We start from the raw sequence: 25,699 nt of genomic DNA, 5'->3' as shown, positions 1-25,699 counted from the left end.
TACATATCCCCTCCTAGGAAGTCATCGTGTTCCCTTCCCTTTTCTGAGTAACAGAAAAATAGTGCCCCCCCCCCAAGATTCCCCCACACACCAGAAATTGTGGTTGTGTGAGACAGTTTGGCTTTGGCATCATCATCATCATCATCATCATCATCATCATCATCATCATCATTACATTTACATTCCGCTCTTCCTCCAAGGAGCCCAGAGCGGTGTACTACATACTTGAGTTTCTCTTTCACAACAACCCTGTGAAGTAGGTTAGGCTGAGAGAGAAGTGACTGGCCCAGAGTCACCCAGCTAGTTTCATGGCTGAATGGGGATTAGAACTCGGGTCTCCTCGGTCCTAGTCCAGCACTCTAACCACTACACCACGCTAGCTGTCTTAGGAGGGCAAGAGTTTGAATGGCATGGCATTTAAAGGGATTCAAATGGCCTTTCCCTGCCGAAGGTGAGCAGATCATTCTGAAAAGGCATGAGTGCACTTGGCACACCCCCTTGAAGATCGTAGCCAATGGCTGTTGCCCTGCAGACCTGCTGACACCTTGCCCACAGCTTGGCAATGCAAGCACTACAGAGCTTGCTGGGAAGCAGCCTCAGAAGACCAGGAAGAGGGAAGGGCTCCCCTGTCCTGAAAACGGAGGTGCCAGACTGCAGTTGGACAAATGTCTGTGATGCGATTCACAGTTTGAAAAATTAACCATGGGTTCGGCAACCTCCAGTTTAATGTTACGTGTGAATGCAGGCTTAGCCTGTGGAAAAATCCCAACAGTGTACTTCAAAGCTATGAAGTGGCAACCGAGAAGGTCTGACTCTTAAGTCATCACGAGATGAGCTGGTGGCAACCACAGGCAGACATCCCGGATGATCTTAATACATGGTGAGATTCACAAAGAACAAGGTGCTCTCTAATGTATTCAGGGCCTGAGCCGTTTATGGTTTTATTTCACCCAGAAACATAGCAGCAGCAATGCAATTTTGTTTTTAATTAACAGTTTTATCCAGATTTTTCCAAGTCATAACAAATAGGAGCAATATGATCTCTTCTGGTTGTCCCAGCGACCAGTCTGACTGCTGAATTTTGCACTAATGGAAGTTTCTGGACTAGAAACAGAGGGAGCCCTGCATAGACTGCATTGCAGTAGTCTAGACTGGTGGGCATGGGAACTTTGGCATTGTTCTGCACGCCATTCACAATGGGAGGAGATGCCTCAGATGCAACAGGGATGTAGCCTGAAATGCAACGCAGGAAGTCCCTGACTCATATCTTGTCCCTACCATGATGAGCTTACTAGGTGGCCTCAGGCAAGCCACAATCTCTCGGCCTCATCCCCCTCCCCTATGCAGAGCCATTAATATTGGCCTTCCTTACAGGGCTGTGTTAAGAATGTGAAGCATTTTTCAAATGCTGTATACACGCTAAAGTAAAGTGTGCTATCGAATCGGTGTCAACTCCTGGTGAACACAGAGCCCTTGTGGTTGTCTTTGGTAGAATACAGGAGGGGTAGAATACAGGAGGGAATATAGGAGGAGGTTTCCCATGCAGTATGAGATGATGCCTTTCAGGATCTTCCTATATCACTGCTGCCTGATATAGGTGTTTCCCATAGTCTGGGAAACATACCAGTGGGGATTCGAACCAGCAACCTCTGGCTTGCTAGTAAAGTCATTTCCTCGCTACACCATTAGGTGGCTGTATACATGCTACTTTTATTATAAAGGGAATTTGGGATGAGACATGATGGAGAATGAGAGTTTTAGCATAACATAGTATTGCCCACTGACAAGGAAAAACACCCATCATCTCCAGCTACAATGGTCCAACAACTTCTGGGGACCCTCGTTTGAGAACCCCTGGTAAATAGGGTTGCTGCCTTAGCTAGTTTAACTATTTTGTCTTTTAACCACCTGACTAGATGTACAGACATCTGCTCAACTGCAATACCTCAACATATTTTGGGAGGAAAGCTGGTCTCATTGTAGCAAGCATGAATTGTCCCCTTTACTAAGCAGGGTCTGCTTGGTTTGCATTTGAATGGGAGACTGCATTTGTGAGCACTGCGAGATATTCCCCTTAGGGGATGGGGCTGTTCTGGGAAGAGCATCTGTATGGAGAGGAGAGCTGGTCTTGTGCTAGCAAGCAAAGCATGACTTGACCCTTTAGCTAAGCAGGGTCTGCCCTGGTTGCATATGAATGGGAGGCTAGAAGTGTGAGCACTGTAAGATATTCCCCTCAAGGGATGGAGCTGCTCTGGGAAGAGCAGAAGGTTTCAAGTTCCCTCCCTGGCAGCATCTCCAAGATAGGGCTGAGAGAGATTCCTGCCTCCAGCCCGGTCTGTGAAGGCAATACTGAGCTAGATAGACCAATGGTCTGACTCAGTATATGGCAGCTTCCTATGTCCCTATGTTCCTATGCTTGCATGCAGAAAGTTCCAAGTAGCTTCCCTGGCATCTCCAAGATAGGGCTGAGAGAGACTCCTGTCTGCGATCTTGGAGAAGCCGCTGTCAGTTTGGCTAGACAATACTGAGCTAGATGGACCCATGGTCTGACTTGGCATAAGGCAGCTTCCTATGTTACTGCCTTGGTCTGCTCCTATAACTTTGCAGTGGCTTGATCTGCAGAAATCTGCAGCAAAGTTTATCACACCATGGGAATAAGCATTATCAAGGCTTGCAGATCAAGCTACTGTTAAAGGCATAAGAGAAGAGTGTGGCAACCCTGGCATAGCATGTTGTATATTTGCTAACTCCTTTTGATGTTCTTTTCACAGAATGAAGTGGTTGGGGTTCTCTCCTTTGCCCAGTTACCCACTCAGGCACATGTCACAGATTATCTCCATCTGAAAACCAAGACCTCAAGACACTCTTACAAGAAACCAAACCAGCCTGGGTGGCCCCCAAAGCATACAATAACTGGGCCATCTTTTGATAGAAATGCCTCACAAACTGGCAGGCGAAAATGGCTTCAACTTCACCCCCAAACTTCTTTTTTCCAGCACATCTAATCCAGTGGAGAACAGTCTTACTTTTGATACACCTACTCCCAAGGAGTCCTGCACCACCCCTCTGAGCAATGGCACTTTATACTCCAATGAAAACAGCCCTTCAGACTCCTGCGTGAAACCCCTCTGCAATGCGGATGCTGAAAATAAAAGCCCATTCAGCAAAGGAATTAAATATGTCTCCTCGGAAGGAGAGGCACTTGTGTGTGGGTGGGGGGCCTTCACACCTAGTTGTTTACAGTTCTTCAATACTCCCAAGGGGGTCTTGTTCTTCCTCTGTGTGGCTTCTTTCCTGCAAGGGATGACAGTGAATGGTTTTATTAATACAGTCATCACCTCCATAGAGAGGCGCTTTGACCTCCGGAGCTACGAGAGCGGGCTGATTGCCAGTTCTTATGACATCGCAGCCTGCGTGTGTTTGACTTTTGTCAGTTATTTTGGGGGGAACGGGCATAAACCGCGGTGGCTCGGATGGGGCATTTTGATCATGGGGATTGGGTCCATCGTCTTTGCACTGCCCCAGTTTACCACCAGCCAATATGAAGCACATTTCTCAGAAGAGAGTGGCCTGTGCTCCTCCAATCAGAGCATGCGATGCTTGGAAAGCGTCTCCAGCCTCTCTAATTACCGGTTTGTCTTCATGCTCGGACAGTTCCTGCACGGAATAGGAGCAACACCACTTTATACCCTTGGAGTGACCTATCTGGATGAAAATGTTAAGTCCAATTATTCCCCTGTATATATTGGTAAGTGGGATTGTTCTTATTGGAACCATTTCTCCTTTCTTTTCCTTTGTTAGTCTTTGTTAGTCTTTTGATCTACAAAAGGCTGTCAGTTGGATCCAACTATACATAAAAACATAGGAAGCTGCCTTATACCAAGACAGAGCATTGGTCCATCTAGCTCAGTATTGTCTACACTGACTGGCAGTGGCTTCTCCAAGGTTGCAGGCAGGAATCTCTCTCAGCCCTATCTGGAGATGCCAGGCAGGGATCTTGGAATCTTCTACATGCAAACATGAGGGCTATTCTGACACTTGGCAAAAATCGGGCTAGGAGAGCCTAGCCCGATTTTTGCTGATCGTAAGAACCACCGGGCTCGCAGCCGAGCCCGGTGGTTCTAGAGCGGGTAACCCACTCAAGAACCCCTGCCTTAAAACCAGGTTTGCGGAGCGAATGCTTTGCAAACCTGGTTTTAATAACTGTGAGTAGCCATGGCATGGCTTCGCGCCACGCCTACTCATGAGGAGACCCCCAGAAGGGAGGAGAAAAACCGCCTCCCGGCTCCGGGAGTCTCGCCAGCATGCCCTGCGCACTTGCGCAGGGCATGCTGGAACTTTGATCGGCCCCCGCTCCCCCCAGTCCCCGCCGGCTCCGTCTCAGAGCTGGCAATTGTGTGCCGGCTTCCTCCCCGCTCGTGAGCGGGGGGAGCGGGCTTAGCCCACTCTTTCCGCTCACTGCAACAAACCAGGACTCACGGATCGTGAGACCCGGTCCATGGAGATGCTCTTTTATTTATTCATTTATTATTAGTTTTATATGCCACCTTTCATTTAAAAAAATAATCCCAAAGTGGTTTCACAACGTATTTAGAAACAGTAGAACAATTTTAAAAGTACAAATATTAACTTCAAATATTTAAAATAGTACCAGGCCCTGGTTTATACGCTTGCCAGGGATGTGCAAATCAATTTGAGTACAAATCAATTTGTACCTGAATCTAGCTGATGTGGGTGGTTTTGTTACAGAACAGATCGCCCCTGTGGTCCACTGGCTAGATTCAGGTCCAGATTTAATTGCACCAGATTAGATGTGAATCGCTTTGAGATTCGGATTCCTCCTATCATTTCCCCCAGATTCCCAGCTTTCTTTTCTTTCCTTTAAAAAAAAGCTAAGCTCTTGCAAGAGTGGTCCCATTCCCTAAGCGGAATATTTCACCATGCTCACGTGTAGCCTCCCATTCAGATGCAAACTAGGGTGGACCTTGCTTAGCAAAGTGGACAATTCAATCTTGCTACCACAAAACTAGCTCTTCCCCCAGGTAATAAGTAATATATATGACATACTAGCCAACATTATACACAATGCAATACTGGCATTACCCATCGTCCAGCACTGCTGCACATGTAAAAGTCACCCCCCAGTAGAGCACAGCTGTGCAACTACTCAAAACAGTGCATGTCCACTTGCATAATGGAACTCACACACAAGTGTGTGCATGCTGTTTTAAGTAGTTGCGCAACTGCTCTCTTGTGCAGCTCTGTTGTGACTGACTTTTATGTGCACAGCAGTGCTGGGCAAAAGCACATAAGAGAAGACCTGCTAGATCAGGCCCAAGGCCTATCTAGTCCAGCATCCTGTTTCTCAAATGGCTCACCAGATGCAGATTGGCTCCAGAAGGTTGCAAGTTTGACCCCTAGCATTTCCAAAATGTCTTCCCAAAATGTCCCTTCCTGAGACCCTGGAAAATTGCAGCTAGTCAGAGCAGACTATTATGCCATTTGCATGTAACACAAAACCAGAGTTGAACGGGCCAGAGGTTGCCAGACCTGTACATCCGAATGCAAGACACTCCATCCAAACTCCGGTTCTGCACAGAGAGTGACTTGTTTCGCTCTCCAAACTTCAATTTGGATCCTTGGGTTGTAGTACGTTTTGCCACCCCAACCCAAAGTTGAACACACTCTGCATTACATCTGAATGTGGGAACACAGGCTGTGTTAACTCCAACTGCAGTTGAGGAAGGAAGCTCCTTCCTCTCTCTGGCTGTCATTGGCTGTGCAGGCTGTCCTTCATGCAAGAAGGAAGCCCGCACAGCCAGTTCCCCCTCCTCTCTGCAGTCTCCCTGCCTACAAAGAGTCTGTTCTCCTTACATCCGAATTTGGACAGGAGAGTGGTGGTGGGGAGCAGAACCGCAAGTCCATTGGACCCTCAGTTCTGTGTTATGTGTGAATGTGGCCAATACTGAGCTCTGTGGTCTGACTCAATATATGACTGCTGCTACAAGGCAGCCTGAAATCCATCATGCAGATCCACTGAAAGAGTTTCCTACTTTTGGACTGCCTTGCAGCTGGGACTTGAAATGGCAAGAAGGTCAAAAGGATTTACTGGAAGAATTCCTGCAGAAAATGTGTTCACACATTTACTTCAGTTGTGAGATTGTTTTTTCCATGAGGGTCTTGATGAGTAAAACTCCTAAGGGAAGCTCACACAAAAATAAGCTGGGCAGGAGACAAGTCTTACCCAATTTTGGAAACTGGATGCACTCCCATTTTGCAATCCTGTGTTAGATCAAAACAAGGTACGATGCGGAGCGTTTGATCATCTGTTAAACCTCAGCTTGATAGGACCATTGTTCCATTTACCTTGTTCAGAAACCAGGGATGGAATATGGGTAGAGTGAGCTCATCCAACCCAGCTGGGGCTTGACAGATGATCAAACTCTCCACTTCCTATCTTCCTTTTATGTAACACACAAACACAAAATGGAGGTACACCCAGCTCCCATAACTGAGTAGGACTCGTCTCCTATCCATTTAATGATTTTGTAAACTGCCCTCTAGAGCAATATAAATCACACAAGGGAGTACTTGAGTGGAGGGGGAGACACATGCAAAATAAGAGTATTCTCCAGATACTTCCCACAGTGCCTGCCATGCAAATGCACCCCAAGATACTGAGTAGTCTGTGCCACTGTTGCATCAAGGAATTGTAATCCTAAGACTTACATTCTTGCCGCCTCTAAAACTCTTATTCATCTCAATTAATTATACCACACACAGAAAGGATCATTAGTCACAGATGTCGCTATTAGCCAGCTTGAGTGCTTAAGAGGTAGGTAATGCAAAGAAGCTAATGGCTTTTCCTTCTAATCCTAACATCTGCCTCCACATCATTCACACAAGTACAAAATGTAGACAAAACAGATGTGCCCTCCATTATCCACAGGTAGGGCCCACCCTGCATTGTATTTGGGTACAATGTTCTCCCCTTAAGAGCTGCCAGCTTCCAGACTCCCTTCTCCCTCTCTTCTCTTCAACTAGGAGAAACGCTGCTGCAAGCCTGTGTTTAGGGCCCTGCTGGGTATCTATACACAACCTTGTAAATGAATCAGTTAAGTTACCAACTACTGTGGGGAGCCTGAATTCAACAGTCAAGGCTCAAAGAAGCATGCATGCCCTATTGTGTGGTGAGAACAGTAGAAACAATGAGAGACTTCCATACTTAACTATGAGCCCTAGAGGAGTTTTGTAACAATCTGAAAAATCCAGAACAAAACTTGTATAGTACAATAAAAACAACAAATGTATATCTGCTTGCCTTTCCAGACTAGCTCAGTCCTGAGTTCTTGAGATGATGATGATGTAGATCAGGCCTGCTGAACTTTAGCCCCCCGCCCCAGCTGTTTTTGGACTACAACTCCCATAATCCCATAATCACAGTGGCCAATAGCCAGGGTTTATGGGAGTTGTAGGCCAACATCTGCAGGTGGGCCAGAGTTGAACAGCCCTGATGTAGATATAGCAACTGTTACTGCCTGAAAGCAATGTCTATATACACTGTATCTAAGTGCTGCAAAAGTACTGTAAAACAGTTTTAACTGCTGCAGGCATGAAACATTCTGCCATAAAATACTAGGTATGATAAATGCAGCAAGACACAATAAGCCCCATCACTGGCGCTTTCCCAAGAAGAGAGCAGGGCATTGGACTAGAACAGGGATTCTCAACGTTGGGTCCCCAGATGTTATTGGACTTCAATTCCCATAATTCCCAACCAAAGGACTCTGGGGCTGGGGATTATGGGAGTTGAAGTCCAATAACATCTGGGGACCCAACGTTGAGAATCCCTGGACTAGAAGATCTAAAAGTCCCTTCCAATTCTAAAAATCTATGATGCTGTGATTTAAATTGCTATGATTCCAAATGGCCATTGTTGACGCTCCTGATTCTGTGCTGTAGCTCAGATATGGAAGTGGAAGAAGTGTCACGGGAAGTGTGTTAATGAGAACAGACTGTTTTCTTTGCTCTGGAGCTATCCCCACTGTGAGCTGAGTTGTGGGTGGTGAAGGATCCAAAAGGGAAGCTGTGAAGTTTACCAGAAGAACTGTTTTCACTGTCTCCCACTGTTTGCTGTTCCCAATTATACCTTAACCAAGGAAGAAAGAAGCAAGGCATTAGATTACACAAGGGCTGCACAACTTGGATCCTCCATCTGTTGTTAGACTACAACTCCCATCGTTCTTGACTATTGGTCACTGTAGCTGGTGGTAATGGGAGCTGTAGTCCAACAGCAGCTGAAGGGCTGAAATTGGGTAACTCTGGATTACACTAGAAAACAGGGGTGGCCTGCCTGAGATTCTCCAGTGCTGCCGGACTAAAACTCTCATCTTCTCCAGCCACAATAAATTGCAGTTGAGGATTATGGATGGCTGGTTAGTTAGTAGTTAGTTAAGTTTCAGGACCCCAGAATCAAGCATCCAGGAATTTATCTATTATAAAGAGTTTGTTGTGGTCTCAGATGAGGCAGTTTTTTCTCCCCACGTCCTCTTCTTTCCACTTCCTGTCCTTTCATAGTACAACCAGCAAGCAGTACTCCCAGTCCAGTTGATTACAGAAGTGCTCTAAGAAGACCACACCTGGGTTGGATGTAACTGGCCAAATCAATGCGGATTCTTGAACAAATATGCTCAGGGAGAGGCATCAGCAAGGCCATGTTTCCAGCCAGACAGCACAGGAGTCGCTGCTGCTGAACCAGGATGTGCCCTGTGCAATGAGACAGGACATCCCAGAAAGCTATCCCAGAAACTTCTGTGATGTCCTCTTATAGCCATAGATGTTCAATTATACTTACGTGAGAGGCATGCGTGTGCTGCCTTGAACTGGGTCAGTGCCCCTCTCTAAGTGAAGCCGTGTAGGGTGTTAGGGTTTTGAGCTTGAGAGGACCAACAGCTGTCCAGCTAAGATGCAGAGAAGCATGGCAGCATCATGGAGGGGTATTTAACCCCATAGTGGCTTGATGAAGGTCAATCCATCATACCTACTAGGGATGTGCATGATTCATTTTGGTGCCTCTAATCTGAGGCACCAAAATGATTCGAGTTCCCCCAGCCGAAACATTTTGGCTGGGGGTGAGCAGGCACTTTAAATGGAGTGAGGCAGGTCTTACCCGCCCTCCAGCACTCCTCCATTGCACCACCACCATGCTATTGAGAGTGTATTCATGGTTTGTCATTGAAAATCTCATATGATACCAGAGAATCTACCCTCAGAACACCTCAGAAACAACAAAACCCAGTAGCCCATGGGTTAGCAACCCATGAGGATGGTGGCACCCTTTGTACACTACACCACCACTCGCTCTAGTCCACCCCAGCACCTCCCAAGTGCAGTTATGGGGCTGCTGAGAACTCCATTCTTCCCTATGGAGAAAAACCTTAAATATATGTAAACTTCAAAAATCACTTAAAAATCAGCCCTTTGCCCAATTCCTTTGAAATAATTCTGGTAGATTCCTTGCCACCCTTGGGTACTACCACCCACCACATTCCACTCTAGGCCACCCCTTTCCCCCCAACATGAAGCAATACATTTGCTGAAACCTCCATTCTTCCCTATGGGGAATTCAAAAATACTTTTAATATTCACCAATAATTGGAGGTGTGTCCGATTGCCTTGGGATTTGGTGAGTGGTAGGCAACCCTGGGTGCCTACCACTCACCCCACCTTTTCGCCCCTAGGTACTCCACATTAGGAGATAATAGGCTTGTTTGAGTCCCATTATAACCTATGAGAAAAACAATTTAAAATGTTTCAAAAATTCATTTTAAAAAATCGTAGGAGTGTCCGATTGCTTCAGGGTTTGGGTGGTAGTTGGCGCCCATGGGTGCTTCACAATAGGGAATAATGGGCTGGTTCGAGTCTCATTACACCCTATGAGGAAAAAAATAAAAAATTTCCCCCAAAATTCGAGTGTCTGAAAAATACAAGTGTCTGATTGCTTTGGGGGTTGGGTGGTAGGCACCCATGGGAGGTTCTGATGAGTTCAAACCAGTTCATGAGTTCACCCATGGGAGGTTCTAATGAGTTCAAACCAGTTCAAACCAGTTCGAATAGAACCCCCCAGTTCGTTTCGAATTTGAACCAGCAGCATGAACCGAATGGCTGGGTCACTTCAAATTTAAACCAGCAGAACTGAACCAGTTCAGATTTGAACTGGTTTGAATTCGAGCCAGTTTGCACATCCCTACCGCGGGATGCTTGGAACAGAGAACTTCCCAAAGACTCTGCAGCCATTTGGAAGTGAAAGCATCATGGTGGGACAGTGGAGGATCACTGGAGAGGTATGTAGGACCTGCTTCCGTTCATTCACAGTGCTCGGTTGCCACCCCCATGGAAGGGTTTCTTGCACATCTCTAATACCTACCCATTCCCTGACTAATGAAATTGGATGTTATAGACAGCTGCCAAGAGCAAAATTGAATGGAATGTTGCACAAATCTGGAACTGAGCAACATTGGAAAATCCAGATTTGACCTTTTTTTGCATTTTGAACATTTGCAATCATTCTTGATGTCTTTCTTTTTCAGCTATTTTCTACACTGCTGCCATATTGGGTCCTGCAGCTGGCTATTTGGTTGGAGGAGTCTTTCTAAATATTTACACTGAAATTGGGAGACAGTAAGTCAACAAAACACTCTTTTCCTTGTCTACTGCACAGCAAATTTCTGTTAAGCTTTTCATCTTGTTTTTGGATGCAATTTGGAGGAACTGAAGTATCCTTCTATTCTGTTGGAGTCCAGACAGCAACATCCCCTATCCCACTTTTCTGTCCAAATTTGGACATTATTTATTTATTTATTTATTACATTTATATCCTGCTCTTCCTCCAAGGAGCCCAGAGCGGTGTACTACATACTTGAGTTTTCTCCTCACAACAACCCTGTGAAGTAGGTTAGGCTGAGAGAGAAGTGACCGGCCCAGAATCACCCAGCTAGTATCATGGTTGAATGGGGATTTGAACTTGGGTCTTCCCGATCCTAGTCCAGCACTCTAACCACTACACCACGCTGGCTAATGGAAAGCTTCCTCTCTACAGTCATTGAGACTGTAGAGAGGAGGGGGAACTGGCTGTGCGGGCTTCCTTCTTTCATGAAGGGCAGACTGCACAGCCAATGATAGCCAGAGAGAGGAAGGAGCTTCCTCCTTCAGCTGCAGTTGGAGTTAACACAGCCTGTGTTCCCACAATCAGACGTTACTCAGGCTCCATTCAACCTCGGGTTGAGGTTGCAAAATTCACTACAACCTGGAGGTACAAATTGCAGTTAAGAGAGCAGAACCTCGGGTCACTCTCAGAGTGGAACTGGAATTCCGAGGGGCTGGCTTGCATTCAGACATAATGGTCTGGTAATTGCTGGCCCCTTCAACTCTGGTTCCGCATTACGTGTGAATGCATCCTATACAGCTACAACCCAGCGCATGGTTGTGATAAGTCCCATTGAACTTATTGAGACTTACTTCCAAGTAAATCTGCAAAGGACTGGGCAGCATGCCTCACTTTTCTGGATTTGCTAAGTGAGTGAGTATTCAGAAGAAGCTGTATCTGTGCTTAGGTGGGCCTAGTGCCTGCTGCTGGTACAGTGTCAGCTGTTGTGGTACTGGGCTGGAAGGAGATCTGCTAGAAGTAGCCATGGCAGTAGCATTAGGTTTTAAGGCTGCCTTTTTGTTCTCTTCCTATTTGGAAACCAAAAACCTACATGGAACAAACGATTGCGTCAATTTGAATGTAAACGTATTATTTTTCCATTTACAATAACAGTAAAAGACTGCATCCCTTCTGAAAGCTCTTACCAGTCAAGGAAGTAAAGGACCCACAAAATATATTGGTTTCTATCCAGCCATAAAATATTGGCCTTTCTTTTCCTTTACCTACAGAATCGATCTGACTCCTGACAATTCGCTATGGGTCGGAGCTTGGTGGATTGGATTCCTGGGTGCAGGGGCTGCTTCAATCTTGATTGCAATCCCCATCTTGGGTTACCCTCACCGTCTACCCGGTAGGTAAAGAGTGGTCTGACTAAATTCAGCCAGCACAGTAATCCATGTCCTTCTAAGTTACACTAACACTGGCCACACACAAGCCCTGTGCAGATCAGTGTAGCAGTCAAGGGCAGAGATCAGTGGGTACCATCCTGACCCCATTGAGCCCTGCTTGGGCCAACTGAGCAGGGCTTCTGTGTCACTATGATGGGACGTGGTGGATTTAATTCATCCTGCCTTGCTGCATAAAAAGGTGTTCAAGGTGTCTAACAATGTGGCAGCTTCTCAGTTGCACAGGCCCATGGATGAAAGAAATCAACTGCTGAAGCCTGTAGGCTGGAGTAGGAACGGATACATATATTTACAGAACAGAATGTCATTGTTCATTTTGCCATTTATCTGACCTTTGCATTATGATTCACGCCTCTGTCAGGTTCAGGGATCTGTCTTCGTACTGTGCATATTTGCCTATGCAGGGGGAAAGGAAGACAATGGAAATTCTCTCCCACACATCTCCCTCCCTGAGGGACACACTCTCTCTCTCTTTGTTTCCTTTTGTTTCCTTTCCTTCCCACATCCATCTCTGCCTTTTGGTTCTTGCCTCCTCTGATGAACACTTTGAAACAGTCTTGTGAATTTCCCCAACATGCTTGATGATACATGCTATACTAGAACAAGAGAGCCTTATAGCAGGTTAAAGTCCGGCAAATTGGTTTCAGCATAACATCCACATCATCAGATGCAAGATGTATCACTCACATACCCAGTAAAGACATAAGGAATCTTATTGGGTTGCAAAGGGTTACATCTTTATTTATTTTATTTATTTTACATTTATATCCTGCTCTTTCTCCAAGGAGCTCAGAGCAGAGCACTTGATTATATTTATCCTCACAACAACCCTGTGAGGTAGGTTAGGTCAAGAGATACATGACTGGCCCAGAGTCACCCAGTGAGTTTCATGGTTGAATGGGGATTCGAACTTAGCTCTTCCCAGTTCTAGTCCAACACTCTAACTGCTATGCTATGCTGGCTCTGATGCTGACTATACTGAATAATAACATATCAGAAATGGCAGCGGGCTCCGTCATGTCAAACTATTTTCCACTCCATGTACAGTGCCGGCAACTAAATTCAGGAAGAGAGGAATAGGAACATAGGAAGCTGGCTTATACCAAGTCAGACCATTGGTCCATCTAGCTCAGTATGGTCTACATTGACGGGCAGCTCTCCAAGGTTTCAGGCAGGAATCTTGCCCAGCCCTACCTGGAATTGTCACAGGTTGAAAATGGGACCTTCTGCATGCAAAGCAGATGCTCTGCCACTGAGCTATAGCTCCATTCCCAAAGGCGGCATACATGGGTCTCCCATCCAGGCACTGGCCACAGACCTGCTTAGCTTCAGCAAGGTGAATGTATCATACGCCCTTAGACTGCACACTGGGATCCAACAGCATAATGACAGCCTTCACTCAACCTTGCCAGATGACCTACCCTGGTTCTGAGCCTAGGCTCAGTTACAGGTCACCTTCGGGTGTTATGCAGAACCGCAGGTCCAATGGACCTGTGATACGGCACCCCCACCCCCCACTCTCCTGTCCACCTTCAGACATACTGGAGAGCATCCTCTCTGCAGTCAGCAAGACTGCAGAGAGGCAGGGGATCTGGCTGTGCAGGCTTCCTTCTTTCAGGAAGGACAGCCCGCACAGCTAATAGCAGCCAGATCAAGGGAGGAGCTTCCTCCCTCAACTCTGGTTTGGGACAAGGCTAGGAGCAGTCCCAGCATTCGGACGTAACTCTGGCACCAACAAGCCGGAGGTGAAGACCACAAAACACTGAGAGAACCAAAGGTACAAAATGGAGGGAAATCAGTGGTCCATTTCTGGCTTTAACTGTGGTTGACTACATTTGGATATGTGGTTAGCAAAACTGGAGGTGGAAGGACCCCTGGTTTCGTGTTACATGTGGCCACAGTCTCATCCCTGCTCATCCCAGCAGTGAGTCCATTAAATGGTCTCAGTAAAGCTCTGGGCAGCAGTTCAGGCTGGCATTGTTGTCACAGTGTCTAAAGGAGGTCCCATCCCATTTCCCTCAAATGATTGCCTAGCAGTAGGGATCTGCAAGCCAGCTCAATTCGAACTGCAGTTTGACTCAAACTGGCCTGGTTCGGCCAGTCTGAGTTAAAACCGGAACAGCCCCTCAAAGTGGGGTGCCAGACCGAGTTCAAACCGGACCAGACCCGGTTCTAAAAGATCCACTCTGAACCAGTTGGGGATATACTTGTAAAGAGGAATCCGGTGAGGATTCCCCTTTACAAGTAAAGGGGCACTGCCTATCCTAAGGCCTGGTGTATGTAAGAGAGAAAGGGTACTTTGTACTTTATCCGAGATGGTGGCACAGGCCCGGGGCCCCCCTCCTCCAAGCCCCCCACCAGCCTCCTGAAGGTCAACCCAGACCAGTTGTGGCCTGTTTCATGACCTCCATGTGCAGAGGCCTGAACCAGGCCGCAGCCAGCACAGGCTGTCCCTCAGGAGGCGGGCAGAGGGCTTGGAGGAGGCCCCACTGCTGCCCCACCGCTTCCCACCACCACCGGCCCCCACCACTGCCAATGTCTCCACCACCTCCATCGCCACCTCGGATAAGGTGCAAAGTTCCCTTTCTCTCCCCTCTCCCCTCTCCCCCCCGACTTCCTTAGGATAGGCAATGCACCTTTACTTGTAAAGGGAAATCTTCGCCAGATTCTCCTTTAGAAGTATATCCCCAAACTGGCCCACAAACCAGTTTGGCTGGACCTGGCACTGGACTGGGTCGGTTCAAACTGAATCGGCCAAACCAGTTCTGTGTACACCCCTGCTTAGCATAATTTGCCCCACCTGCAAACAATTTTATTTTATGCTATTTTATTTTATACATTTATAGATCACTATTACAGAAGTCTCAAGGTGATTTCAAAGAAATAAAAATAAAAATAAAAGCAACCAAAAAATTTAAAAACATTAAAATATATATAGTCCAGATTGAAACATCAGTAAAATTCAGCTATAACATCATACAGGCCTCACTGCTCATCTTTTAAAAATAAATATGAAATTTCTGACATCAAATGAACACCATCACCTCAGCAGTTGGGACAGTTGAGTGTATGATCATTAGGTGGGGCATACATTTATTTATTTACTGAGTCTATTATTTATAGAGTGTATTGTCTACTTTTCCTCTAAGGAGTCTAGAACAGTGTACATGGTTATGTTTATCCTCACAACAACCCTGTGAGGTAGGGTTAGGCTGAGAGATAAACGACTGACCCCAAAGTCCCTGAGTGAGTTTCATGGCTACACGAAGATGTGAACTCAGGCCTTCCTGGTCCTAGACCAGCATTCTAACCACAACATCATGCTGGCTCACCATTGCCCCACCAGTGGTCACCATTACCTTCCCAAGTTTCCTATTAACTGCACTCTGCTGGCCAAGTCCACTTCCTTCTGATCCCTATGGCAACCTTTGCCTTTTAGCAGAGGAGGAGGGTAGACACTTTGGAGTGAGTCTTTGCTGAGTGGTGTGTCACTGCTCAGTGCGGAGCTGATTCCATGGAGGTGGGTGGAGGCAGATAAAGCAGCAGGGGACATATTGGCACCTCACTGAAGGCCCCCCCCCAATCTTCCACTTGAGGTGGCTACCCCCCTTGCCTGATGAAAAGTCCCCCCCCCGCAGCAAGACACGTCTTAAATTTTTATAAGCTTTGGAACTATTATTGCATTGGCCAGCTGCCATGAAGAAGGATCAGTCCAGTATTTAATGAAGAACTGAGATTAATTTGGAAACTAGAAGTGCCAACACATGAAAGCAGTATTCCCACGCAAACGCCTCTGAAAGTAACAGCGGCAGTACAGAAGCAGAGCTTGGTGGATTTTCCCCCCGTATGACAAGTGAACAAAAAGCAAAAGGTTTCTTAGGAATCAGAGTCTGTCTTAAAGCACCAGACAATGGGGATTGCTTTAAATAACAAATAGGAGGACGGATTTAAAGAATGCAAGTTAAGTAATCAACCCCAGCTGTGGATGCTTATGAAATTCTCCCCATCTGAATTTTCTCTGGATTTTGGGGCTCCAAATGATCAGATCTTGTTTGTGATGGATCATCTGTGCATACTAAATCTGCCATAGTCTTCATGTCCAGATGTTGTGCAAGCCCTGCAGCAGCTGGAAGTTCTCTGATGGGAATTGCCACCTCCCTCTGCAGGGCAATCAAGAGGACAGGAGAAACATGCCCTTAGAGGTAATTGCCAGGAAGCAAAGGTAGAAGCAGGCGATTTCTCAATCAACACCATGCAAGCCAATGCTTGCTGATTGGCTAGCAGCCCCTGCTGACATCAGTGGCCTGTGCCGGTTGCTGCTAGCCACCAGTTAGGAATCGCATGCTTGAATGGTGCTGACTGGGATACCCTCTACCTCCACTGATACCTATTGAAGATTAGCCAGAAGGACATGCTTTCCCATCTCCCTCCACCCCCGATCACCCCACAGTGGCAGACAGCACTTACCAAATTACCACTGCTCAAATCACTTGCGTGCCTGCTGAGTGCAGGGTTCCCCGCTCCTTTTTTAAAGCTTTCATTGCATCAGGATTCCTTCTTTCGTATTTTTATCTAATAAGCAAAAGCTCTCGCATGCATCCGCACATATGAAAACAAAGTGAATGGAAAACTGTGGGGAACTGTACTTGTGTCAATTCTGAAATTATTTATAGAAATTCTGCAAGTTAAACTGGAAGGCAGGTGGAGAACCATGTGGGGCAGAACCACCCTATGGAACCAGAGACAACCACTCACCCCATGGAATAACTTAACTGAGCAGTCCCACATTTGAAAACTTGACTTGTATCATAAATGTTTGATTTCAGGATCCCAGCGCTATATAGTCATGAGAGTTTCAGAAGCCCACCAGCTGAAAGATGGAAGCCATAAAACAGCCTCAGATCCAGATTTTGGAAAGACAGTTAAAGACCTGCCACGGTGAGAGCTTCTTGCACCTTCCACTTAGAGAAATCTGTTCTGAATTAATAGAAGAATAAAAATCTAAACCTCCTGGTGTTTGTCTTCATCAGTATCCCAGTGACAGCCCAATTCCCTCCACATGGGGCTCCAAACCAAATCCAAAGTGAGGCTGAGTCACCTTGTGGCAAGGACGAAATTCATAGACAGATTCATCCTTCAGTTTAGATGTTTTCCCCCAACCCATTCAAGTTCTGCATTTGTTTTGATGTTGGAGATCCATGAATGGAGGGGCAGGTGGGTGCATTTGCACGTAATCTGGAACTGCAGGTCCAATAGACCCATAGTTCCATGCTCTCCCTCCCCCTGCTCTCCTGTCCGAATTCAGATGTAACGGAGAGCATCTTCTCTGCAGTCAGCGAGACTCTAGAGAAGAGGGAGGACTGGCTGTGTAGGCCTCCTTCTTGACTAAAGGACAGCCTGCACAGACAGTCATGCTGAAGTTCAGGGAGGAGCTTCCTCAACTCTGGTTCCAAGGGACGCAGCCTACATCCCCTGGAATGGTTCCGCATTCAGACGTACCGCAGGCTGCAGCCAACCTCAGGTTGTTGTGATGAAACTCACTACAACCCAAGGATTCAGACTGGAGTTCCAAATCTGAATCTTTGGTTTTGTCACCACACCTACCTCCAATGGCTCACGTTCGCATATACAGGTGAAACTCGGAAAATTAGAATATCGTGCAAAAGTCCATTAATTTCAGTAATGCAAATTAAAAGGTGAAACTGATATATGAGACAGACGCATTACATGCAAAGCGAGATAAGTCAAGCCTTAATTTGTTATAATTGTGATGATCATGGCGTACAGCTCATGAAAACCCCAAATCCACAATCTCAGAAAATTAGAATATTACATGGAACCAAGAAGACAAGGATTGAAGAATAGAACAATATCGGACCTCTGAAAAGTATAAGCATGCATATGTATTCAGTACTTGGTTTGGCCCCTTTTGCAGCAATTACTGCCTCAATGCGGCGTGGCATGGATGCTATCAGCCTGTGGCACTGATGGGGTGTTATGGAAGACCAGGATGCTTCATTAGCGGCCTTCAGCTCTTCTGCATTGTTTGGTCTCATGTCTCTCATCCTTCTCTTGGCAGTGCCCCATAGATTTTCTATGGGGTCAGGTCAGGCAAGTTTGCTGGCCAATCAAGCACAGTACACTGTATACTTTTCAGAGGTCCGATATTGTTCTATTCTTCAATCCTTGTCTTCTTGGTTCCATGTAATATTCTAATTTTCTGAGATTGTGGATTTGGGGTTTTCATGAGCTGTATGCCATGATTGTCACAATTATAACAAATTAAGGCTTGACTTATCTCGCTTTGCATGTAATGCGTCTGTCTCATATATCAGTTTCACCTTTTAATTTGCATTACTGAAATTAATGGACTTTTGCACGATATTCTAATTTTCCGAGTTTCACCTGTAATGCTTTCAGAACTGCTGTTCCCTTCAACTGTGGCTCTGTGTGACGTGCAATATGGCCAGAGAGAGAAAGCATGTGCGCACAAGTGAGAAACAAGCAAGGGGACAGTCAGTCCGTGTCAACCCTATTCCAACATCAGCAGAACATTGTTCTGTTATCCATCAACCTTGTATCATCTTTTACCAGCTGGCTCCATATTTGTTGTGTCTGCCCAAATTCAGAACAGCCTCCTTTCCCCTCCTGTGATCACAGTCCAAATTTCCCACCTGTGTGACACCCCTGAGTGGCCTTGGTTAGACCTAGAATTTATTGTCAGTGGCTAAGTGATGCCAGTGCTCAAAAGGCATCACTGGAGGAGGACAAACAAGATCCATAGTGCTAGAAACAGTGCAACAGCATCACTGGAAACATTGCCTCGCAGAGCAGTTGAGCTTAAACAGATGTTTGCAAAGAGCTGTTCTGAAGCCCACATGAAGAGCTGTTCTGAAGCAGGATCACACCCGCCATTCAAGTGCTGAATTATGCATATGTTTGCATATTCCTCTCAATGGAACTGAGCCTTTAAATCCATGCTGGATTGTGGCCTGCATAAAAATTGGTTGCCAGGAGGCATGTATGATTTATGCAGAATATTATACTGAAGACATTTCAGATTGATTATTAAATGAAATTCTTGACTTTGTGCCACTTTCCAAGATTACGACTCAATTTTCCACAAGGAAATTAAATTCAAAAATGGCATTTAAATGCTGCTCAGTGTACGACCAAACTAACAAAGATGTTAGGAAAGCTCATTGTTAACTTTAGTGTTTCTTTCACTCTTTTCTTGGCTGCAGACTTTCTTCGAGAGCTAATTCAGCTTCTGTTATACCTGTCATTTTCAAACATTCTTGCCTCAGGGAATACTTTTCCCATTGTTTGGAGGAGAGCTGGTCTTGTCGTAGCAAGCACGAATTATCCCCTTTGCTAAGCAGGATCCACCCTGGTTTTTATTTGAATGGGAGATTACATGTGGAAGCGCTGTAAGATATTCCCCTTAGGAGATGGGGCCACTGTGGGGAGAGCAGAAGGTGCCAAGTTCCCTCCCTGGCATCTCCAAGACAGGGCTGAGAGAAACTCCTGCCTACAACCTTGGTGAAGTTGCTGCCAGTCTGTGTAGACAATACTGTGCTAGACAGACCAAGGGTCTGACTTGGTATAAGGCAGCTTCCTATGTTCCTGTGACTTGTCCACTGTCCACTTGTCCACTGGGACCACTATAGGCTTGTTCACATGACAGTAAAGTGTGTAGGTCAAGTGTCCTAGCCACATTCAGGAGTTGTTGTATGGACTCCCAGTTCTCGGTTGTCTGTGAGTTAAAAGGAACATAGGAAGCTGCCATATACTGAGTCAGACCATTGGTCTATCTAGCTCAGTTAGTATTGTCTTACCAGACTGGCAGCGGCCTCTCCAAGGTTGCAGGCAGGAATCTCTATCTTGGAGATGCTGCCAGGGCTGGAACTTGAAACCTTCTGCTCTTCCCAGAGTGGCTCCATCCATCCCAATATCTTACAGTGCTCACACTGCTAGTCTCCCTTTCATATGCAACCAGGGTGGACCCTGCTTAGCTAAGGGGACAAGTCATGCTCACTAGCACAAGACCAGCTCTCCTCTGGTCAGAGTGATCAGAAGTGGTCTAAGTGGAGGAAGTGATAATGTAGGAGGTGGGTGCAGGCTCCAAGAGCATCATCCTACCCAGCACTTTTGCCCTGTATATTACCAAGGTAGGAGGAAATGCCATCAGAGCCTGCACCTGCCTCTCCCATGAACACGTTCCCCTCTTCCATCTTAGCTTTGAACTCATGCCTGACTGAAAATCAGGAGCACACGTAGCTCCCAAAGGTGGGTGGAACATTTGCCCTACCACTTAATGGCCGTGTGAACAAGCCTTCTGTCTCATAATGAATCCTGGAAGGTTTTCTAGTGCTGCAGTTTCCCAAGTAGGAGTTGTGACCAGCACTGGGCTCCTTAGTAATGAAAATGTTTCAATCTCTTCAGTGTGACCATTAAATTGAAGTAGTTTAAATAGCACGCAGGGCCCTAGTGTGATTTTATGAAAACTCTTCTGAGAATTATTATTTTGGATCATAGGGATAAGTGGCTGATTTCAACTAGGTCACAATAAAAGGCATTTGAAAGTCATTCTTCTAGAGTACCTGCTCAATTTTTGTAGGTCCCTGGCGAGGTATTTTGGGTCTCACTGTCATTGCCCATCAACTGATTTCTCAGTTGATTTCTCCTCCAGCCACTATCCAGACTCAGACCCACTTAAGCTGAGCAAAGTTCCTGCATGTTGTATCTGCAGACCATGATTGGATCATTTGCTTTACCTACTAAGGGTTGAAGACATCACAATTTCTGATGGACATAGGAAGCTGCCTTCTGCTCAGTTCATCTATCTGAATATTGTCTACACCTGACTGGCAGCGACTCGCCAAGGTTTCAGGCAGGAGTCTTTCCCCAGCCCTAACTGGAGATGCCAGGAACCTAGGACCTTCTGCATGCAAAGCAGATGCTCTCCCACTGAGTAATAGCCCTTTCCTGATCACTGTTAAGATTGAAGCAATTTCTGTATTATACAAGTATCATATTTCTGATTTCTTTTCCTGGATCCACAGAAAACAGTAACAGTACTAAGCATTACTTGCATGACACCATAAGTAACATCGTAGAAGAAGATTAGGTTCACAAGATTTCACTGGCTAGCTTTATACAGTTCTCACCAGCTAGTGTGTCCCTGGGCTACAAGGATATCCGAGGAAACATTTCTGGGAGAGATAATATTTCAACAGTTGTTACAAATGATCACAAAAAGTCCAAGAGAAGGGAAGACTCCCCCAAGATTTTTCTCAGTCAACAACCAAAATGTCACCATTATTTTCCCTTTCATTTCCTGCATGCTGCAGTGTTTACTGAAGCCCGATATAAAACTCTAGAGAAATTAGATAGAAGAAACCCAGTGTTGCACTTTTTAAAACGAGCAACAACAGTCATGATCTATCCACAGCTAAGCATTTACAGGTCCAATTGATTTCAGCTGGAGAAAGTTAACCACTTGCATAAATGTCTCCTGCTGAAACCTGTTGGACTCTAGGTACTTAACTTTATGGATTGTGCCCAATTTACTTCCTAAAACAATTAAGATTTGTAATCAAATGACAATATCATCCTTAAAAAAAAACAACAAACATATTTGTCAAAATGGATCATCCTTCTGCATTATCTCTTTCCCATTATTCATGCGTGACTGCCAGCTCGTGTGTCCACTGAGGAAAGAGATGCCATAACTCAGTATTAGAGCACATATTGTGTATGCAGAAGGTTCCAGGGTCAAGCGCTAAAAAGATCAGATACCATACTTACCTGAATACAAGACGACTCTGAATTTAAGACAAGCTCTTAAAAAGAGTGGTTAAATACAAATTATACCTATACTTACCCAAAAGAAAGAGTACTCTGAATTTAAGATGATCCACTGATTTCTAATGTCAAAGAACATGGAAAAAGCCTAGAGGCTATTCCCACGATCACTGGAAAGTGGGCTAAGGGAGCTTAGCCCACTTTCCAGGGATCATGGGAACCACCCGGCTCACAGGCGAGCCCGGTGCTCCCAAGGCGGCCAGCCCGCCTAACTCCCCCTCGCCTTAAATGAGGTTAACGGAGCAAGCACTCCCTTAACCTCATTTTTTTTGCTCGTGTGTCGCCACAGCGTGCATAGGTAGCATAGCTGGACAAGAGAGAAAGTCAAGGGTAAATAGGTAGGAAAATAGTCCATGAGCTTTTACAGACAGGGCTGTTACCCCGTATCTCCACCTGAATAGAGTGTGAAAGAGACACACCAGCCAAACTTGCCACTCTGCCGAGAGTGAAAGAAATCTACATCTGCAGCCATAAGGGAAAGGGGACCTATCCTGATAGAAGGAGGCCCAGCATAGGTTAGCTTGCCTAGGCACTGCTCAGATCTGCAGCTAGCCTTGTTGTGGGTCAGTTTGCTGATGCTGCAAGTATGCATCAAGTTGGAGGTCTGTTGCCGATTTCGTTGTTCTGGGATTGGAGGTGGGCAAAAGCTTCCATAAGGTGGTTCAACTCAGTCCAGAAGAAATCCCATTGAGTCGGTATAAATTTGACCAGTCTTAATATCTGAAAAAGAAAGGATAATTGGGACCATCTTGTATGCCCAAGGCCGTTGCTGTACCCATGAGAAAGGGTCACAGCTGGAACCATTTTCTGAAGAGAGATGCACAAATCATAATCACATGTCTGATATTCCAAAATATCTGTTGGCACCAATCCTGTTGAGGGCTTCTTCTTGCCTTGTGCAAGTGTTTAATTGTGGTTTGGGGTTGTGGGTAGAGGCCACAAAGGCTAGAAATGCTGAGGAGAGCTGGTCTTGTGGTAGCAAGCATGATTTGTCCACTTAGCTAAGCAGGGTCCACCCTGGTTGCATATGAATGGGAGACTTGATGTGTGAGCACTGTAAGAGATTCCCCTTAGGGAGAATGGAGCCGCTCTGGGAAGAGCAGAAGGTTCCAAGTTCCCTCCCTGGCTTCTCCAAGATAGGGCTGAGAGAGATTCCTGCCTGCAACCTTGGGGAAGCCGCTGCCAGTCTGTGTAGACAATACTGAGCTGAATGGACCTATGGTCTGGCTCAGTATATGGCAGCTTCCTATGTCCCCATGTTAAATGGTCAAGAAAGGCATTGCTGAAAAGATCAGAATAAACAGAGAAGGATCAACTTTGAATTGTTGAAGTGGCATTAGTTTCAACATGCTTGTCAATAGATGTCCCCCTTTCTTTTGGATCTCCTGCAGGTCAGCATTGTTGCTGCTGAAGAACCCAACTTTCATCTTCCTGTGCTTAGCTGGAGCCACAGAGGCCACACTTATTGCTGGGATGTCCACCTTTGGCCCCAAGTTTCTTGAATCCCAGTTTAGCTTAAGTGCCTCTGAAGCTGCAACTTTGTTTGGTAAGAAAATGTTCATTAGGCAATGGTTTATATTGCCTACATCTTCTTAAACCTCTGTGTATGTCTATATATTGTAGTTCTTTACCACAGCCATCCCAGAATGACAGCAGGGCATCACCAGGGAACCTTGTTACATCCAGCACTAAATGGCTCACCACCAGAGTGCTGATCGAAAGGAACCTGAATCTAGTCATGTGATTTAAGGACATGCCATGATCGCAACAGTACATCCCTGAGTAACGTTGGAATGGGTGTGTTCAAGCCACAGCCCAAGTGTTATCACATATGGGTGTGACTTCAGGGTGATTCTTCTAAACCAACCCCTGGTTGATTAGAGACCATTCATTGCTCTCGGCTTTTAGTATTTTGCATTCTGTGACAGTATATTTGTTAAATATTTGTTGTTGTTGTTGTTGTTGTTGTTGTTGTTACAGTATATTTGCAGGAACATTTCTGAACATAGACCTCCTCCTCCATATTTCTGGACTGGTGATAGCAAAGAGAAAGAAGAACACACCATATTCCAATATGTGAATTTGTTTTCTCTCTCTCTCTACTTCCTTGGAAGGTTACCTGGTGGTTCCAGCCGGAGGTGGTGGCACATTCCTTGGAGGGTTCATTGTGAACAAATTTAAGCTGCGTTGTTCAGGAATCATCAAGTTCTGTTTATTTTGCACCATGTCGAGTCTGCTGGCGATTTTCATCTTTTTTATTGATTGCCCCAATATGCCCATGGCAGGAATAACACAGATGTATGACAGAAGGTAGGCACGGTACTAAACATTTCTCTGTGGCAATGCCTGGGCTCTTGATGTAGCAGCAGATGGAGAACTCAGGATAATTAACATTTGAATGTATAAACACATGCAGGGCAAAACTACACAAAGCACAATCCTGGCCAACATGGATACATTGCTTAAATTTCCACAGTGATTTTCTTAATGGATCATATGTAGAGGCTATTCACGCAAGCATCCCAACCCAGCCTGGGTTGGACTGCTCATGTGGAGCACCATGATCACTCCTGATCTTGACGTTTCTGCCCCCGCTAGCCCAACTTTAACCCTGGCCCTTAACCAGGATTAGATCATGCAAGCATGCCCTCTATCCCATGTTGGGAATCATGTCTGTGCTCGGGGTGCATGCATAGGGGAATCCAGGATGCACACATGGGGATGCACGGAGGAATATGCCAATGTACCACGCTCATCATGTGGTGCATTATGGGATACCTGGAGGACGGGATGCATTTTCCCCACCTCCAGTGCCAGGAGCAGTGTAGATCGTGTTGGTGCATGATGGCATGAAGAAGAGGAGCTCCTTGCTCATCTGAGGGGAAGGTAGGTTCAACCCTGCCTTCCCCTCTGCCCCTGTTATGGTCATGTGAATGACCTGATAGTGTTTTAGGCCTTTATTTTCAGCACATTAAAACTGCAATATGAAGCACACTAACTAAGATATCCTATCAAATTCCATAGGATTTACTTCCAGGTAAACATGTATAGTATCCAACTAGTAATTTCCTTTTTTGAGTACTGATAGAGCATAGTGATGAAAAGCATTCTTTTAGACCAGGGGTTCCCAACCTGTGGTATGCCAGATGTTGGTGAATTATAGCTCCCATCATTCTCAACTACAATTTATTGTGGCTGGGGAAGATGGGAATTATAGTTCAGCGACACCTGGAGTACCACAGGAAGGGAACCCCTGTTTTAGTCAGTCTTTTAGACTTTGACCATTTCAGGACAGGGAACCATCTTCTTATTTTATTGTCTTTTTTCTATGTAAAGCACTTTGAGAACTTTTTTTTTTGTTGAAAAGTGATTTTTAAGTAATAGTAGTATCAGCAGCAGCATTAGCAATGAAAAGGAAAGTACCCTCATTCAGATCTCTGCTTAACCATGAACTTGTTGGGTGGCTATAGATATGGTTAGGCAAAACACATGTATTCAACAAAACAAGAGCAGTGAAAGTCATTCAGGAAGAGTTCAGTAAGAAGACTGTAATGTGATTGGATGTTGACTATCATCCCCACAATGTTCAGATCACTTTGGAAAAGTACTATACAACTACCAATTAGTTTCATATTTATTATTAAATATTTATCCCACCTTTCCTCCTCAGAATTCAAGGTGCCTTCCATGATTTATTTCCTCCTTTTATCCTCACAACAAC

The 25,699-nt window shown here is 45.6% G+C and overlaps 1 protein-coding gene across 5 annotated transcripts in view; it reads left to right on the top strand.

The window, feature by feature from the left end:
* Window positions 1–25,699, top strand: part of SLCO4A1 (solute carrier organic anion transporter family member 4A1) — an 87,084-nt gene that overhangs the window by 42,619 nt on the left and 18,766 nt on the right. For all 5 annotated transcript variants that reach the window (XM_053248801.1, XM_053248800.1, XM_053248804.1 and 2 more), the window contains 6 exons: window positions 2,772–3,748; window positions 10,590–10,680; window positions 11,935–12,056; window positions 16,938–17,049; window positions 23,370–23,524; window positions 24,093–24,288. In XM_053248801.1, the coding sequence (XP_053104776.1) occupies window positions 2,935–3,748; window positions 10,590–10,680; window positions 11,935–12,056; window positions 16,938–17,049; window positions 23,370–23,524; window positions 24,093–24,288 (1,490 nt within the window). In that variant the 5' untranslated portion in view covers window positions 2,772–2,934. The remainder of the gene's footprint in view (window positions 1–2,771; window positions 3,749–10,589; window positions 10,681–11,934; window positions 12,057–16,937; window positions 17,050–23,369; window positions 23,525–24,092; window positions 24,289–25,699) is intronic.

Source organism: Hemicordylus capensis, chromosome 4 (assembly GCF_027244095.1).
Source record: "Hemicordylus capensis ecotype Gifberg chromosome 4, rHemCap1.1.pri, whole genome shotgun sequence".
In the NCBI taxonomy this organism is placed as follows: domain Eukaryota; kingdom Metazoa; phylum Chordata; class Lepidosauria; order Squamata; family Cordylidae; genus Hemicordylus; species Hemicordylus capensis.
The sequence above is the reverse complement of the archived record's forward strand: the minus strand, read 5'-3'. Positions and strand labels throughout refer to the sequence as shown.